At 40.1% G+C, this 19071-nt stretch overlaps 2 protein-coding genes across 3 annotated transcripts in view; both read left to right on the top strand.

The window, feature by feature from the left end:
- oxsr1b (oxidative stress responsive kinase 1b) overlaps positions 1-10590 on the top strand; it is a 43846-nt gene extending 33256 nt beyond the window's left edge. For both annotated transcript variants that reach the window (XM_085362902.1, XM_085362901.1), the window contains 7 exons: positions 1660-1695; positions 5211-5387; positions 5553-5608; positions 5698-5750; positions 6132-6200; positions 7105-7169; positions 7730-10590. In XM_085362902.1, coding sequence (XP_085219028.1) covers positions 1660-1695; positions 5211-5387; positions 5553-5608; positions 5698-5750; positions 6132-6200; positions 7105-7169; positions 7730-7804 — 531 coding nt within the window. In that variant the 3' untranslated portion in view covers positions 7805-10590. The remainder of the gene's footprint in view (positions 1-1659; positions 1696-5210; positions 5388-5552; positions 5609-5697; positions 5751-6131; positions 6201-7104; positions 7170-7729) is intronic.
- A 1137-nt stretch (positions 10591-11727) lies between these two features.
- On the top strand, positions 11728-15060 carry LOC146625600 (solute carrier family 22 member 13-like). The gene is made up of 10 exons (XM_085362322.1): positions 11728-12109; positions 12325-12428; positions 12864-13018; positions 13502-13673; positions 13766-13886; positions 13968-14062; positions 14150-14364; positions 14511-14619; positions 14709-14903; positions 14983-15060. The coding sequence occupies exons 1-10, from the start codon at positions 11735-11737 to the stop codon at positions 15056-15058; spliced, it is 1617 nt and encodes a 538-aa protein (XP_085218448.1). The 5' UTR covers positions 11728-11734; the 3' UTR covers positions 15059-15060.
- Positions 15061-19071: the final 4011 nt, after the last annotated feature.

Genomic DNA, 19071 nt, shown 5'->3' with positions numbered 1-19071 from the left:
ATTAAAGATTGTTTGTGCTGTGCAGAGTGGCTTTGTGTGAGTCCGAACACAGAGCAAATGTGATTTCTGGCATCAGTCCAGTCCTTATCATGTCCTCCCAGTGAAGTCTGTTTGTCTTCATTTGGTCTGCAAGGCTTTTGTTTATCGCCACATATTTTTTGGAGTTGGATTAAATATGAGGTTTTCCCCTTTATTATTCACAGGTATGCAGTTTGACTTTTAAAAACGTTTTTTTTAATTAACTTATTCCGCTTCTCTGCTTTGCAAACACTAAAAAATATAACTGTGAAATATGTTACCACTCGTTTATACCTCAGTCATGTTTCAGTTTAATTTCATGAGGTTTATAGTGATGATGTAATCTTTCTGGGAAATTAAGCTGAGAGGATTTCTGTGGATAACACAGGTACAAATTAATTTATTGCTGGGTGTAGCTGTAATACAAACCGAGATAGCAAAGTGTGGACAAACTTGCCCGAATCCAGACTTTAAATCACTCTGCTCCACTGAGTGGACTGAAAGTTTTTTGTTTGTCTGGTTCAGGCAAAACGGCAGTTTCTAGGTTTAATAAGGAGTGACGGGGAAAATCAAATCCACTCTTCAGTGTCAGACTTGAGGAGTCAATAGAAGTGAGACAGAATACGTGTGTGAATGAGAAGGAGTCAGTGAAGCTGCAAGGAACAGAGAGAGAATACCTGGGATCAACAAGAGACGAGTGTCACGGGTGATTTGTGACAGACAGACAGACAGCAAGAGTGAAAGGGAAGGTTTACAAGATGGTAGTGAGACCTGCTATGATATGTGATTTGGAGGCAGTAGCACTGACAAAAAGACAGGGGGCAGAGCTGGGAGCAACCGGGATGGGCAGAATTAGAAATTAGTACATCAGAGGGATGGCTCAGGTTGAGATGAGAAGTTGAGAAGTTGGAGAGGCAAGGCTGAGATGGTTTGATGTGTGCAGAGGAGGGATAGTGGATATGCTGGACATTGCATTGGTTTTCGAAAAGAGGAAGACGACATAAGATTACAGGATGTAGTGAAAGAGGACATGCAGAAGCTTGGTGTGACGGAGGAAGATGCTAGGGATAGGGTGAGATGGAGGCAGATGTGGCAACCCCTAATGGAAGTAGACGAAAGACGACAAGCGTCAAACTGAGGAAGGATACTGAGTGCAAGGAGTTAAAAATTCTGTGTGATAGGAGGGAGGTTGATGGGTTTCTGTCAGCTTACCTAGAAAACAGAAAAGGCTGTTTTCAGTATGTCTGAGATGGGATTAAAAGTCCTACAACTCATTCCCAAAACCTTGCCTGACTAAAATTTGAACCCACCCTCTCCTTCAGTGTAGTCACTGTTGCTGTTAGAAGTTCTGCTTACTGAAACCAGATAAATCAGCCCTTTTAGCATCAGCCACAATTAGCAAGTATTGTTAGCACTGGTTATTGCTTTTCCCAGTCTAATGATATCTTAAGAAAGTTATAATTAACTGTGCGGACACAAAGGAGGAAAGTAAACGAGTGAGCCTTTTTAATGAGTTTACTTCTTTTGCTTCCAGTGTGATTATTTGCATCCATGTGTGCTTTTATTCTTTTTAATTAATTTAACTCCATCTTGATGAAGTTGTCATCCTGACTGTTGCTTTCTTTTGTCTATTTTTAACAGTCACCAAGAGTGAAGGAGGGATCACAGAATTCGGAGGTGAGTTTAACCATTTTACAGACTCTTTAACTCTGTTACCATTTGTGCCGGAGACACAATTCTAACGGTTTCAGAAAGAAGAGAAAGACAAGCTTTTTAAGGATATTCACTGTATCATGTTAGCTGTTACGTTCCCCTGAGGGGTCTAGGCAGGGAGGGGGAAGTAACAAAAGTGACCGGGTCAGAAAAAGGAGTCAAGGAGGCAAAAGGGTTAAATTAAAGAGTTTTATTAAAATAGCTCAACTAAAAGAGACTGACAAGCCGCTATCACCATTTAAGAAAACAAACGAAACTCAAATGTTCGTCAAGAAAGTCAAAAAGAGTGCAGCTCACAAGCTGCAAACACAGACACGCAGCTCACTAGCTGAAAACCACACTAATGGCACTCTGGCCCAGAGCTCACCTTTCCCTGGGCTTAAATCTCCTTAATTACTGACGTGAGTCAGCTGTGTAAAAGGGAAAGGTGGCACCTCAGGCAGAAGAGGTAGTGTGACACGCCCACACAGGCACCTTCAGGAGGAGAGAGGCCCTGCTAGGGCCGTAACACCCCCTCCCATAAATACAAACCCATGGTTTGTCAAATTACGATAACCAAAACAACTAATCAAGTCCGTAACCGTCGCATCAACAAATTGCAGGCTTTCCACCTACCAAACCCCATAGCAACGGTTAGGCATTTCCTGCGGCAGCTGCCAATCCCATCTCAGTGGGTTCACAACATTGCTAGAGAGTGGCCCCAGACCCTCAAAACAGTGTCCCATGTGATAGCCAGGGCTTCAAACCATCACATGTGGAGAACCCAGCAGGCAGCTAGCAGGCTTTACTGAAACACAGACATGATTGTTAGCAAGGGGTGCAGGTCTGAGTGGTGGTTTTAAACATGAACTTTCTCCCCGCAAATCATTTTGAGGACCGGAGAAATGGTCAACCAGCGGCAGCTCAGGGTTAATTGACCCCTTACACTGACCACAGGAGCCCCTTACACAACTATGCCCCAAGTGTGGTCCTTTGCTGGGCCTGACAACCTTGTTAGTTTGAGAACCATGAGTGACTGTTTTCAAATCAGGCCTTCTTCCCTTTCGATACGCTTTCCGCTTAAGTTTCACACAACCAGCAACCACATGGCCAGGCTTGTGGCAGAAGAAACACAGTTTTGCTTTGGAACTTGAAACCACCACTTTTTCAGCCTCGTTAGCTGGCTCCCTCCTAGCTCTCCAAGATGTATTGTAGTGAGAAGGGATGTCACATTCTACAGCATTTGTTTTATGAGTTGGGGTAAACTCATCGGCCAGTATGGCAGCCTGCTGTAAAGTGGAAACCCTCTGTTCACTTAAATAAAGAGCAATACACTCAGGAACAGAGTTTTTAAAATCCTCCACAAGCATGAGCTCACGTAACGACCCCAAACTGTTAACCTGGCTTGCAGAGCACCACCTACCAAAAAGCTTTGCCTTCTTCCGAGAAGAGTCAAGGTAGGACTGACCCTGTGCCAACTCCAAACCTCGAAAGTTCTGCCTATAGGCCTCAGGCACAAGTTCATAGGCTTGGAGGAAGGCACTTTTGATCTTTTCATAAACTAGGCTGTCCAGCCTAGACAGACCAGAGCAAGCTTCCTGAGCCTTACCTGTGAATTTACACAGCAACATCAACCCCCACACGTCTTCAGGCCACTGTAATGCAGTTGCTATGCTTTCAAACACACTGAAGAAGCTCTCAACACTGGATTCACAGAAAACGGGAACCAGGTGGATGTTATTGCTTACAAACGAGCTTCTAGACACCTGTGCACTGATGGCTTCATCAGCCATTTTGGGGGCCGGAGAAGGCTTAGCAAACACACCCTAATTAAGACACTACGACACCCGTCTGCCAACTCACTCAGCGACTACTGAACAATTAACAGAAAACTACACAACTTACTTTAACTGACCAACTTACCTCTTGCCACACACACATATTAACAAATACAACTTACCCAGTTCCTAAGCACAACAACCTTTACCTACCTATCTTCTGGAGCGTGCTGGGCTCGAGGCAACTTTAAAGGCAGAACTTCAGCGACCGGAGCCCTGAATTGCCTACCCCCAACAGGGAACTAATCCCCGCCCAGGATTACTCCGAAAATAAAAAAGGCAAAATAACAAAAGAGTGCCCGAAAGAAGAACTTAAAACGAAGCTCAGCTGGACACTCACCTAACTAAACTGGGAAGTTGAATCTCTAAAGGTGAAAAAAAAAAACCCAGATAATCAAAAACCAATTCCAACTCAAAACTCCCTTTTCAACAATCCCGGACGAGCCCCCACTTATGTTACGACCCGGCTCAAAAGCCGCAACATAAAAAAGGAGACGAATACCAGCGTGTAGGTGAAAAGAGGCTTTATCTTAAAATAGACTATCAGGTTGTCTAAAATGGGTGGTGCCACCAAGGCAAAGACTAGTGAGCTCCCTGGGAAGCTTGCCTCAGGTATGCTTTTATCCACACCTGATTAGGTGTGGCCAATTAGCACCAGCTGAACACACTGAGCAGATTAGAGGCTGCAGAGGGACGTAACATTAGCACAAAGCATTCACAAGGTATTTGACAGATTACAACAGACGAGGTGAAGAAAATGAGTTTTCTGGGTATGTGTGAGGTGGGTTGCAAAGACTTCAATTTGGAAACCATTGCCTTCACTGTAGTCATCTTGGGAGTCCTGCTTTATTTGGATTGCTTGCAGAGTCCTGTTCAGTTGCACAGACCACAAGCTTCAACATCCAGCACATTAATCTGACTCAGTTTCCCGTCAAAGCTTATCCCTGGAGGTGAGAGTTGGGCTTTCACCTACAAATCAGATCAACCAGCAGTTTTCGGTGGGATACTCTGCAGATTCCAAGCTCAAGGGCGTTATCACACTAGGTCATACTGTCAGTGGATTTTTCTCATTATCTTCTGAGGCGTCTGAGGGACGAACATTTTGCACAAGTGATTTAAACTTTGCCCTAAGACAGCTGGGATAGGTCCCGTGATCCTGAATATGGATAAGTGGAAGGAAATAGATGGCTGGTTTTGGCCACATCAGGACAACCATTACTCACTACACTATAGACTCGCCAGATTTGGCTTCATGTAAGTTTTCTTGAAAATGAAATTCATAGGGTCGCCGTCGTGACACAGTGGATGTGGGTATGTGTAGCTGGTTAATAAGGGGCTTCCAGAGAGTGATCCAGGGGTGGACGAGAGGGCCGCCTAAAAGCGGGGTAGTGGCCGAATTTTAATCGGATAAGTTTCAAATTCCAGTATTGACCTGTATATGACACAAAGGTTTGAGATCATCAAAAGTTTTGGCATGAAATCATCCTGAGAGTGACAAATCTTTGTAGCCAGTTTGAGTATGTCTAGTGGGTGTTAACATTTTGACTTTAAACTAAAAATAAAACCTCATAATCTTCCTTTAATAATAGTCAAACATCACCAAAGTCAGCGACTATCTTAATATACAGACCAAAAAAGTCAATCAACCAATTTTCCCTTTAGGTTTTCCAGACTCCTGAGCCTTTAAGTAGTCATCTCCAGCCTATGGCCACAGGTCTGGCTGAACTACCTCAGGCTGCAGGTCAAGTTCCGCTGCAGCCCACACCAGCCACCGCTCAATCTACTGCCCAGGCTGCATCTCCCCCACCAGGAGTACCTGCTGCTGCTGTTCCCCCTCAGGCTAGTCTCCCTAACTAATACTTCCCATCATAAGCTTTTATTTAAATGCTACATGTTTACCTATCATTTTTTTTGTAAAGAGGTAGTTTGCTCATCTTTCTTGAAGGTATCAAAATATAGTGTGAAAGTGCAATTTTAGTAAGATTTTTCCTTCTGTTTCCACAGATTTCAGCTGCCTCAGGGGATGTTCAGGCTCCCATTAGTTTGGTATTAAGGTTAAGGTATGTTTGACTCATTTCTCATTGTATTTTTACCTTTCGGTAAACTTTGCGCCTCTCATTTGCATTCTTTCTTTCCATCATCCCTTCAGAAATTCAAAGAAGGAGCTAAATGACATCCGCTTTGAGTTCATGCCAGGGAGAGGTAAGTGTGGCTGTCACAAAGCAGTATACAAAATGTCCTGAGGCAAAGAGTTGACTGTTCGGGGTGTCACATTTGTGCATAATCAGTAGGAAAACCGACAGTTTAACAAATTGCATGAGCTGTATTTGGTAAATTGGCTTTTTGTCATTGCAGCTAGTAAAGCACATGGGTGCAACAAAGCACAAACGAGCTCATTTAGAATGTAAAGTGCTGAGAACAGAAGGTGCTTTTTTTGGTTTGTTTGTTTGTTTAAGCAGGAAGAGCGTGAGTGTTTTGAAAATTATTAAGCCGCGGTCGTGTTCTGTTTAATATTTGCTTTTATTAAACTCTGTTGTGTTGTTCCACCTGTCACAGTCGTCGTCTCATGCTCTGACTTTTCAGACACAGCAGATGGTGTGTCTCAGGAGCTGGTGTCGGCAGGCCTGGTGGACGGGAGGGACTTAGTAATAGGTCAGTGATTTCAAACATTCCCCTGCCACGTTAACAAAATCGCCTTTTCTCACTCAGCATGTTTTTGCTCAAGGCTGAAAACGAGCCTTTTAAAGGGGGATATTTTTAACTCAAGCAGGTCTGCATTACTGCACATTTACTGCATTAAGCAGGCATAATAAAAGCCTTGCTGTGCAGCCACACAGGCCAGGGATTCAAGAAAACCTAAAAACAAATAAGGAATATTCTCTCATGTTGAAATGTAGTTAGTTGTATGATTAGTTAGTCTAGTTAGAAGGTTAGACACTGAAGAATATGTTTAGCTTCTGCTTCCACTACGCTAATTCATACTTATGTGAACAACTGATGTAGAGCCTCTTGTATTCCTAGAGAGATGCAGGTTACAGCGCAGGGTTACAGAAGGGTTTGAGATTACAGCATACTTGTGGTAATTGATACAGAAGTGTAAGATATTTAAGATATTTGTATTAAAACACTCCAAAAAGCAACATAACTAATTCAAATGAAGTCTAGTTGACAGCAATACTTGGCTAGTAATGTTGGCACCCATCTGTGGGTCAGATTTTCAGTGTTACAGCAGTTTGAACAGACGAGTTATTTAAAAAAAAAAAAAAAGAAAGAGACAAAATATAAACATAGCTTTAGAAATCAAAACTGTTTTTGATAATTGGGTATTTTAACACTGCAAGGTGGAGTGTGCCTCAAGTGGCTGTTCCAGGAATTGCCATTTTTGGCATTTAACTCAGTTTTAAACTCCAAAAGTTGCAAATTAGATCAAAGAAATTGAGCAGGTAACAGCATAATGTTAAATCTCACAAAGGCCTATTCTTGGTTTCCGGGTATAGACAGTGATGTTAGGATGTATTTCTTTTCATTCAACTTAAAGATTTCTTCTCTTTTTTAGTTGCTGCAAATTTGCAGAAAATAGTCGATGAACCTCAAACCCATAAAAATGTCACTTTCAAACTGGTGAGTGTAACATTTTCCATACTGGTTAGAGATCTTATAGAATTGAATCTAAATAAACTATAGAAGTTGTGTTTCGGAAATAATTTTCAGCTCTGTGGTGTAGTGGATTACACACTCGCTTGTGGGTTAGAACCTGTGAGGAGAACAAATCTCCTAGCATAGGTTTGGGCACTTAATAAGAGACTGGGACTGTTGTGGATTGCCACACTAACCGGCTTATAAAGAGATCAAATGAATTGGTTCGGCCATCCACAGCAGTCCTAGTCTCCCATTTAGACCTCTTGAAAAAATGTCAGAGATCAAACATTAGAAGCTGCCTCACTTGATATAATATAACACATAACAAATGTTTGGAAATCTGTTCAAATTTCTCGTGCGGGAAACAAAAAAAAAAAACGTCTGCTATGTCTGCATATTTTGGTATCGGTCTTAAAAATCCTGTATCGGTCGGCTTTAATTTATTAAAACAAAAAACTCTTTAAAGGAAAACAACGTTATTGCTTTTCTGCTTAAAGATGTTTCTGCTCATCATTTTAAATCCATGTATTTATCTTTTTTAGGCTTCTGGAATTGAGGGATCTGAAATACCAGACGACATCAAGTTGATGGGCTTTGCCCAGCTCAGCATTAGTTAGATGTTCTACCTGGGACCGTGACTTGCCTAAAAAATGTGAAATTAAAAAAAAAAAAAAAAATAGTTTGAATGCATTTTTTTTTTCTTTCCATGGCTGTAAAGAAACCACTACTGCCAAAGAGAACAGTACCATTATTTTCTTTTTCTTTTTTTTTTTTTTTCTTTTTTTGTCACGTATAGGATTATAAAATGCCACCTGTTGAATTTTAGGTGGTCAGCTGAAGTATCAGAACGTACAGTATGAGAATCACTCGAAAAAGTTTACAATGTACATGTAGAAGGATGCAATTATCCACAAGAAATGTTTTCATTTCCAATCCCGGTCTCCCCCCTTTCCTATCTCTAATGTGACGCATTTGCACAATCTGAACTAACACCCTTGAACCCTGGCAAGTGTAACAATGCCTTATATATTCATCAGAACTACTGAATGCACATTTTTTTGGGGGGTGGGGACATCCCCGGTTACCGTATGGAGCATTACGTTGTCTGAAATGCACAAGTGTGCTTTCAGGTGCAGATGCCAAACTTTTTGCTGCAGCTTCACACGCCAAATAGAAATAAAAAGTTTCACATACTCTTGTTTTGACGTTGCAAAACAAATTACTTCCTACAGAAAGAGATGGACGCATCTTAGTGTCTCGGAGTCTTTGCATTTAAAGGTTTTTCATATTCTTTATATTTTCCTATCATCAACAAATCCCATGAAAGACCAGTTACTTCCTGAAACATCTGAGCAGCAGCTTTTTTTTCAACAAAGTAAATGATACAAGTCTGTGGGGACTATTCAGCACTTAACTGATAGACATTAGCTCTCTGTGTAGCATGTTTGCATTGATTTAAATTAAATACCAGAAGCAAAGTATGCGTAAAACTTTGGATGTGCAGATTACTATTATTATTATTATTATTGTTATTAGTATGATCACGTCTTGGGTTATGTTATGGGATTTAATGACAATAAATGACCCAATAAATTAAAAATTAATGCCCTTCTTTAAAAAAAAAAAAAAAAAAAGCATCAGTGCTTTCCAAAACTCCAAACCGGCCTTTGTGTTGTGATTGATTGAAATACGTGTAAAGTAAAAAGTTTTGCAGCAGCTGAAACCACATGTGCTGTCTGAGCAGATGTGTCCCTCTTGGTGTTTGTTTGTCTGTTTGGAATTGGTTTTAACAAATTCTCACAAAGAAAGAGAAAAAGACTAAAGTGTGTATTTGTTTATGTGAATGGATTCTGAGTACTTGATTTAACCTTTAGTATGTAAATAATGACATTTGGCTCTGATTGGTTTGTTTTTTTTTATACTGGGTGTTTCACTCTTGGCCTTCTTTCTCTTAAGACACGATTGGGGTTGTTTGGCTGCGTGAAGGATGACGACCATGACACTGCACATCAGGCTTTGAATTTGCTCGTTTCTTTGCAGGACGTATTATTGCTTAATCTGTCACGTGTGATCATTTGCGCATCAACAGTTTTCAGCTTTTAACTTTCTCGCCTTTTGAAAATATATATTTTCCTATGGCGCTGTCCCCATGCAACATTTCCCCCTTCCAAAAAAAAAAAAAAAAAAAAGATCTTTCGCTGGGCAACAGAAAAAGTGTCTCTTAGTAAGCACCAAGTGTGGGAGCTGTTTACAGTAGCTAGTCCTTTTAAGACGCATCTGAAGTAATACAGCTGCTTTGCCATCGTTTCTGAAAGTGTCTTTAATGAAGATTTCCGTCACTTTTGAAGATCTGAGCCGTGATTGTAAACGTGTTGAATGATCAGAACTGTTCGACCGCGCTCTGGATAATTTTGTGCATTTATGTCCACCGATGACGTGGCTCGATGATGAATGTGCATATCACAGTTATTTGGCACCGACGGCTGCAGAAGGTTCATTTACCGCTCTGCTCTGCTCTTATGTGTGGATCTGAAACGCCAGCGAGGTTTTAGTGTTTCATTTGATGATGTGACAACTTCGTAACCAGATGCCATAGTGAACCAATCTGAATGCATTCGTTTTTCTTTGCTTGCAGATGAAATGTTACAAGGAAATATTTGAACACGTTTATAGTCAAAATACAATTTTACGCTAGCCTTAAATTGAAAATGACCAAGTGTAATTTTTTTTTCTGTGTGTGCGTGTGAAGTTTCTCTCTGGTTTTGAGTTTGACTTTCGCTGTCTTTGAAATGTACTTCCTGTTACTTGTGAAGCTACCTTAAATAAAGATGTACAGGCGTGTCGACCCAGGTTTCCCCCCTCGGAAGGGAAGCGACGAAGTCAGCCACGCAATGTTGTGCATACGTTTTCAAACTGCAGTATTTGGTGCCATTCTCCCGTTATAGTCTGCAGACTGCAGAGAGGATTGGTCTGTATGAGCCCTGAGAGACGTGTGTGTGTTACATAGATTGAGCTCTGCTTTCGGCAGAGTTGAAGATCTAATGGCTTTCTCATCCTTTCTCCAACAGTTCCACTTACACGCAGTCTAAGAATAAACTGTAGCAAATGAACAGATGACCGGTTAAAAAAAAAAAACTAAAACAACCCATAATACACTTTTGTCCAGGCAATAACTAATCAAGGCTGTAATATATTTGAAGTTTGCACCTGTTTTCAGTTTAGTTTCTTTCCATTTCATTTCCTCTGATTTTAATTGTTTTGGAGTTCAAAGCATGTTTCTCTTGATTATTTTTAATCAATAAAGAATGAGCATATCAGCCTCCTTTTAGAGGTCTGTCGCTTCTTTTAAATGCACCATTCGCTGTGATTTTTGCAGAAGATGTGGGCAAATTGCACACAATAAACAAAGGCATCAGAACTGATTCTAGATCTGTGCATTGTCATTTTCCTCACGTTGCACCTGTTTCTGTTTCAGACTGAGCTTGCTCCTTTGGTATCAGTTCCTCCAGATTTATTGTCCTTACTATCAGTTTTATTGTGTTCACTTTCTCCTCTCTCAGCATTAAAGGGCTGCATCAGCAGACATGTTTAAAGCAGGAAAGCAGGGGGAGACGGATTCTGTAAGGCTTTGAAAACTTTTTACATTTAGCATAATGAGTTGACCCTCCTGTCTGTGTCTGTAACTACGAAAATACAAATGCTATCTTTGACCTATGTAAGGGAAACACTGTTGAAACAAGGGTCTGACTGGGCAAACATCCAGGTGGACTTTGTCTCTAAATCGCCACTTTGCCAGTTTGGGATGGCACATTGTTGTGTAGGATGAAAGGCAACAGAAGTTATCAAATTCTGCATTGCTTTCTTTTGAGGAAAAAAGCAAGAAACTGAGAATAAACGTGCTTTTTGCTCACAGAATTTCATCATATGTGCATCATTATTAGCCCAGAGACAGATCTTGCCCCCCTGTGACCATTTATTGGATAATCAGAAGAAAATAAATGGATGTTAAATGTGAACTGTTAACTGTCCTGAGCTATATATTTAGATCACTTTTATAATAGAACTTGTTCAGTTTTTCTGTCTAATATTACAGAAGTTTAATGAGTTTTAAGAGGCTAATGCTGCCATTAGGTGACAAATAAGATGGCATTACTACTATCAAACGTACTAACTAAAAAAAGAAAAACTAATAGAGTGTTGTTATATACCTTTATCAGATGTATGCAGCCGTCATATATCTCTTAAAGGGAAAGCGACATTTTAAAAAAGATTACTACATCAGAAGAGATGGGAGATTTAATGAAGTTAAGAAGTGGATTAATCAGTCTAACCAATGGCCTGTTTTAGTGTTGAAACATAATCAAAACCTGATACTAATGGATCACATTTGGCAGTGTACAGTACATCAGCAGTCTGTTAGCGAGTTGGGAGGTCGTAAAAGCACAGTGATTATCAGTTTAAACATTAACCAGGTCACGTTGATTACTTGTGGCTGAACCAAATCTTTTCTCATTTTCACATGAAGCTCTGAGGACTTAGATGTAAATATGAGCAACTTTGGGGAGATTTTGAAGGAGATTAATTCATTTGGTTTATTTCAGAAACGTTTGGTGGTTGCATTATGCATCCCAAGCATATTTCTAGCTTTTGACGTTATTGGCCAGGTGTTTGTCGGCATGAGCTTCCCACACAACTGCAACACCGACTGGATCGTGGAGCGTGGGCCCAACCTGACAGAAGAGAGGCAAAAAAATCTGACCATCCCAGTGAAGGAGGATGGAGGATTTGAGAGCTGTTTGATGTTCACGCCGGTGGATTGGGATTTGGAAATGATTGAAAAATATGGGATCAACACCACAACAGAATGTGTTAATGGAACAGATTTTGAGGCATCTGGTGGTGCCTCCAGCATTGTGACAGAGGTAAAACGTCCTTAGTGTTCGCAGGAATGTACCTAGTTGTTCCAGGGATTCTGTTGGCTTGCTCTGTATGAGCTGATGACCATCAGAAGAGTAAATCACAGCAAAGCATTTCAACATCTTTTTTTTTATATAAATGTCTCCTCTCGGGTTGGTCCTTTACAAAAGAAAGTTGGTGTTTTGCATGACAATAAAACCGACTTCTTCTCTGCTACTAGTTTGACCTGGTGTGTGACAGGAGCAACTTCATTGAAGCATCACAGTCCATCTACATGGCCGGTCTTCTGGTTGGAGCACTGGTCCTGGGCTCCATGGCTGACAGGTATGGATCATTATCCTTATGTAATGACACTGATTAAATGCAAATCAACACTGAATAGTTTTAGTGTTGATCTTTTAACCCATGTAAAAAATAAACTTGCAGTAGCTTTAATAGTAGTCAAACTGTGTAGTTGTAACTTATTGCTTTGATTGGGACGTTAATGAGGATGCACAGAAACGGCTCATCCCAATGAGTATGATTTGTTTTTCATTCTTGTCAACAGATTTAGTCCAGATTCTTTTTACACGCAGTGATTCAGACTATATCTACACCGTTAGGGTTGACTGCCAAGTGCAGCATATTAAATCAGGTCACCCACTGGACATAATAAACATGATGTTGGTTTATTTTCTAAATTCTGAGGAAAGACCATACACATCATGCTTGCATATTAAAGTCCAGGATCAGTGAAACAGCTCTTTCTTGTCTCTGTAGGTTTGGTCGCCGCTTTGTTGTCCTGCTTTCACTCCTCTTGCTGATGGTTTTTGGTGTGGGAGTTGCTTTCTCACCCAACATCTACGTTTTTATAGTTCTCCGATTTTTAGGCGGAATCTCGGTCTCCGGCATTGTTGCTAATGCATTTGTAATAGGTAGGTACGATGTTTAGTCACAGCTGAATTTAATGCCACAGTGTACCCCTGCATCCTCCCTGGTACCACTGAAGAGTATCTACACAGCACTGTACATGCAAAAAAAACCCAATAATTTCTTGTTTTTTTGTATATTTTTTGCACAAAGTTAAATGTTTCAGATCATCAAACAAATGTTAATATTAGACAAAGATAACGCAAGCAAATACAAAATGCACTTTTTAAATGGTGATATTCACTGTTTCTGCTGCAAATCATAGTACACACACACACACACACACACACACACACACACACACAAACATGCCAGCAGTGAATCTAATAGATTTCAGCTTGTTAATTTAATTCTATCTAATAATCCAGGTGTATGTTGTGTACATAAGTACAAATGAGTTTGGCATGATCTTGTCAGGGGACACACGCATGCTAAAGAAGACTGTAAACCAGAAATCATCCTTTTCCACATTTTCTGTTGGGCTGAAGGAGGAGAATGGAGTGATTCTTCCAGGTTTGCGTTGTGCACTATTATCTGCCACTCCACTTTTCCTCTTGGACTGATGCTGATGTCTGGTGCTGCCTATTTTATCCGCAATTGGAGGATCCTGCAGCTGGTGCTCTTCTGCCCACTTATCCTCGTTCTGGGTATTTTCTACTGGTCAGTTGGCACTCCTGTCACATTATATATTATTACCAACATCGTAGAATAACTTTATAAATAAAATGACAGTTTGTGATCCTTTTAACCAGGATTCTCCCTGAATCAGCTCGCTGGCTCATTACCCAGGGCCGCAAGAAAGATGCTATAAAGGAGATCCAGAGGGCAGCCAAGGTGAACAAGCGAAATGTCTCCAAAGACCTGTTGGAGAAGGTGATCAAACTCTTTGGCTTCAACCAAAATCAAAGAAAATATAATACTGAAGCACACTCACGTAAAAATTTAATTGTTTAGCTGGAGGATGAGACTACAATCAAAAGAGGAAACATGTTGGACATCTTCAGGATATCATATCTGAGAAAACGTGCTCTCATCATGAGCTACGTCTGGTGGATATAATTTTTACCCTCTAAAAGCTGCCACATTTATTTCCTCTCCTTTTTGGGTTGACTAAAAATATCTCTCATGCTTAACAGGTTTGGAACTAGTCTGATGTACTATGGACTGAGCCTGAACGTTGGCAGTTTTGGTCTGGATATTTACCTGACACAGTTCATCTTTGGTTTGGTAGAATTTCCCGCACGTCTGGGCAGTCTGCCTGTCCTCCAGCTCATTGGGAGAAGGATTGGTCAGTCAGTAGTGTTACTTTTTGGAGGTTTAGCTTGTCTTGGGATCCTTGTCATACCAAAAGGTACTTATATGCTTTTTCATTTATAATCTTGAAGATTAATTTCCCTAAAAAAATAGTCCTATAAAAGCTAAATCTGTTAAATGCTATGTCTAGCAGGAAATGCACTCCACAGTATATGTGTAACTTGTTTTTTGTTTGTCCATCAGATCTTCCCATAGTAATAACAGTCATAGCTGTATTGGGAAAATTTTCTGCCACTGCCAGTTTTTCCATAGTCTATGTTTATACGGCAGAATTATATCCCACCAATATAAGGTAAGGCATTATAATAATGAAATGCTCAATTTTATTTATTTATTTTGATCCAGTGAGTTTGATGATTGGTTCATCGTCTGTACTTGCAGGCAGAACGGTGTGGGTCTGAACTCCATGTTGGCTCGTGTGGCAGGCATCCTTGCTCCTCTAATCAGGCTTCTGAGCACCTACCACTACACCATTCCCATGCTGATCTATGGAATCATCCCCCTTGCTGCTGGGGGTCTCTGTTTACTACTGCCCGAAACCCGTAACGTTGAACTTCAGGACCATGCCGAACTTACGTAAGTTACCAAACTCCACTTCAAAAACCAAAAAATCTAAAGGGTTTTTCATAAATATTGTATTTTTTTTTTATTTCAGCAAACTTGAGGATGGAGCTGCTGAGGATGGGTCTTCGACTAAAGTGGACAAAATGGAAAAGAGCACAAAACTGTGATTTATATGGTGAATTTATATGGTTCACACCTTTTTACACTCATTTTCTAAACCAGTGCACTGATAAAAAGATTTTGTATACGGTTCGCTAAAATGAGCAACTTCAGCTGAATGTTTTTGGTAGTTACAAACTGTTAATGAATCTTGTTCTTCCAAAAGTTATATAATATTTGATAAATTAGATGTATATGTATAGTAAAAGAAGTATAAACTGTAATTGTTATAAACTACCCCCAAATAAAACTCCCAAACACCAACCCCCTGAAGACTATGCCCCCCCCCCCCCATGTGTGTGTGTGTGTATATATATATATATATATATATATATATATATATATATATATATATATATATATATATATATATGTATTAGGGGTGCAACGATACACAAAATTCACGGTTCGGTTCGGTTCGATACTTTGGTGTCATGGTTCGATATTTTTTCGATACAAAAAAAATGTTCATGCCTTTTTAATTTGTCATTTATTAAAATTATAAATATATATTTTAACTCAAAAGTACAGTTTTTTAAATTTAACCCTAACCCTTGTGCGTGTTTTTTATTTTGACAGCGAATGCGCACCTGCGGACCACTTATGTGCAGCCCTGGTTATTTAGCTCGTCATATTGCAGCCACAGAAATTATTTTGTCCATGAAACCATAAAGCTGCACTTTCTTTTTGCCTTATAGTCTGATTTGTCATAACTTCTCCGTTTTGTGGTAAGCTTTTCTTTGGCTGTCACTTCTTCACCCTGACCTGTCTTATTTGGCTCAGCAGAACTAAAATATAAATCCTGCTGCTTTTACACACGCACTCACATAAGCTCAGCGATTCTCTGCGATCAACCTCACATGTTTAAGCTGCAGGAGATTTCACTTGTCATGTTTGCATAGTAAGCTAACGATTAATAAGACGATGTCAGAGGAATTGGTGCACAAATTATCATCACTCACAGATCAGTGCTGTCGCTCTCTATACACAGTTCGCACGATTGCAAAAAAACAAGCGCAAATTCAAACGTGTATGAATTGTCACATATTGACAGTGGCTCACCGATGCCAATGACATAATTACCCAGCTACATTTCTGAAAGAATGCAAAAGCATTGACATATATTTTTCCTTCCTACAATAGCCCGACGGGCAGGGAAGAGATAGATTTTGGTAGCCCGACTGAAAAAATCGCTAGCTCCGGGACGTCGGGCTAGCGATATTGCGAGCCCTGTATCTGATTGAGGAATCACTCATCTTTGGAAAAGAGAGTTTATTACAGAGAAATGTCTCTTTCCAAAATAAAAGCTATACTATCTGCTTCTTCTGGGCTATATTCTCAGCAGCATAAGGAGAATCATGTGCTAACAGCTGTCTAAATGACTCGGCTAAAGTTAGTAGCATGCTTGTTGTTTTTGTCTTTGCACTAGGATGATGTCGGCATAAATGTGCAGTCATATTCGTTGTGTTCCCACTAGTGCTTTCAGGTTAATCTCGTTGAAATGACCTTAACACCACAACACGGCAAATCTCCGTTAACGAGCTACCACCGATCACCCGTGCATGGGGCTAGACGGCCAACACATTAACGAGCTAACTGCGCTAACACACTAGTTCCCACCCATGTAATTGAGCATTGCATGGCACATCCAACATACTGTTTTACTTTAGTCCATGACTCGCTTACCTTCAGGGTCATACGTCACATGAAAACCAAAATAATTCCAAACGCCAGATCTGAATGAGGGTGGGGGAGGTCCATGTTGCAAGGAGAGCTTAACTTCTGTCTTGCTAGCTTGCCCTGCACTCTTCCTTCTGACTATGCTGTCTGTGTGGAGCGCTCAGTGGATCTGCGCTCGACAGTGCAGCCTAGGCAGAGTAGTCGAACGCAGATTCACTGAGCGCTCAACACAGACAGCATCGTCAGAAGGAAAGTTGATAAAATAAATTACAAATGTTGTATTGTTCGATACATATGCGTACCGAACCTAAAGCACTGTATCGAACGGTTCAATATCGATACGAATATCGTTGCACCCCTAATATGTATATATATATATATATGTATATATATATATCTCCAGTATGAAGAGTTGGACAGCACCAGGGCCCGACATGGTTCACGCCTACTGGCTGAAGAAGCTGACTGCACTCCACGAGCGTCTGGCAGCACAAATGAACCAGCTGCTAGTTAACAAGAGACACCCGGAATGGCTAACCGAAGGCCGGCCTGTCCTGATCCCCAAGGACCCCAAGAAGGGACCGGTCCCCTCCAACTACCGACCAATAACAATATATATATATGTATATGTATATATGTGTGTGTATATGTATATATGTGTGTGTATATGTATATGTATATATGTGTGTATATATATATATGTATATATGTGTGTATATATATATGTATATGTGTGTATATATATGTGTATATATATGTGTGTGTGTGTGTGTGTATGTATGTATATATATATATATATATATATATATATATATATATATATAATACAAATACAAAGAGCCTGTTTCATTTGTTGTTATCTATCAGTAGTCTTCCCCTTATTGAGTTTCTATCTCATTTCTTATAGTTTTTATCTGATTTAGTGCTCAGTTTGTATAAAGGAATCAGTGAACTTTTATCTACATGTTTCAACACTGCAATTAATTTATTATTAGACTCAGCTGAGCCCACTCACAGTCCTCAATCCCCTGCGTCACTAGTGAAGGCTCTGAAAAACCTCCTAATGGCCTCTGGTAGGAAAAACATCTCTGTGCTTTTCCTGCTATCTCAATGCAGCATTCAGTATTGCTGATCATAATATTTTACTAAAGAAACTAGAGTTCATTGTTGGTATTAAAAGAGGTGCACTGCAGTGGATTGAATCGTAACTGTCTGCTTTGTGCATCTAAATGGGTCGTCTTCTTCACATGAACTTAGTCATGCAGTTCCACTGGAGTCTTTGCTAGGAGCAGTTTTATTTACATTATACATTCTTCCCTTGGGTAACACTGTTGGAAAACGTAGCATACATTTTCACTGCTATGCAGCTGATTCTTTATCTATGAAGCAAGAGGGCACAAATCATTTAATATAACTACAGGTATGTATTAAAGACCTAAGGCTTGGATGTCCTGCAACTTTCTTCTTCTAAATTCAAACAAAATTTTATTTGAACCTAAAAATCTTAGAAACATGACGTCTAAACAAATACTTACTCTGGATGGCATTACCTCAGCCTTCTGTAACACTGTGAGGAAGCTTGGAGTCTTTTTTTTTAATGAATATGTCCTTCAATCTGCATATTAAACAAGTATGTGGGCCTGATTTCCACCAACACTATATTATTCCAGTGGAGCACTCAGACTGTAGGCTCTCTTGTGGTTTCTAGAGTTTCTAAAAGTGGAATAGGAGGCAAAGCCTTAAGCTATTAGGCTCTTCGGCTGTGGAGCCATCTTCCACTTCAAGAGACGCACATCCTCTCCAGTTGTAATTAGACTCAAAACTTTACTTTTGATAAGCTCATAGTTAAAGCTGGATCATGTGACCCTGATCCATCCCTCAGTTATGCTGCTATAGGACCAGAATACTGTGAGACTTCATGAGCACGTCTTCTACACTCGTCTCTAGTTTTGTTGAAGGTTTTTCTTGTTAAACGGGAGTTTTTCTTTCCCACCTTTGCAAAGTGCTTGCTCATAGGGGGCCATTTAATTGCACAACAGTGAGCATGATACCTGAAAGTATTGAAATGTTAAGTTTGTTATGAGTTCTCTCTGTGGCAAAATTACACAGTACACATATTTGATGATAGTAGCTGTATTGAGTAATGTGGCACACTCACACAGACTGCCCTGCCCCATCTGCACTGCAGATGTCACCGATTAGGCGATTTGATGAGAATTTCAATAGTGGATACTGTTGGCATTTTTTGAGTAGGGTTTTCATAGTAGCTTAACAAAAAAACAAAATTCAAGTAGGAATATTAATAATATAATGTATAAGGGTAGAACGGGATCTTTACTAA

Source organism: Diplotaxodon limnothrissa, linkage group LG9 (genome assembly GCF_057381915.1).
Source record: "Diplotaxodon limnothrissa isolate DT_005_m linkage group LG9, D_limnothrissa_male_GT1.1, whole genome shotgun sequence".
Classification (NCBI taxonomy): domain Eukaryota; kingdom Metazoa; phylum Chordata; class Actinopteri; order Cichliformes; family Cichlidae; genus Diplotaxodon; species Diplotaxodon limnothrissa.
Note: the sequence above shows the minus strand (reverse complement) of the source record. Positions and strands in the feature narration are given on the sequence as shown.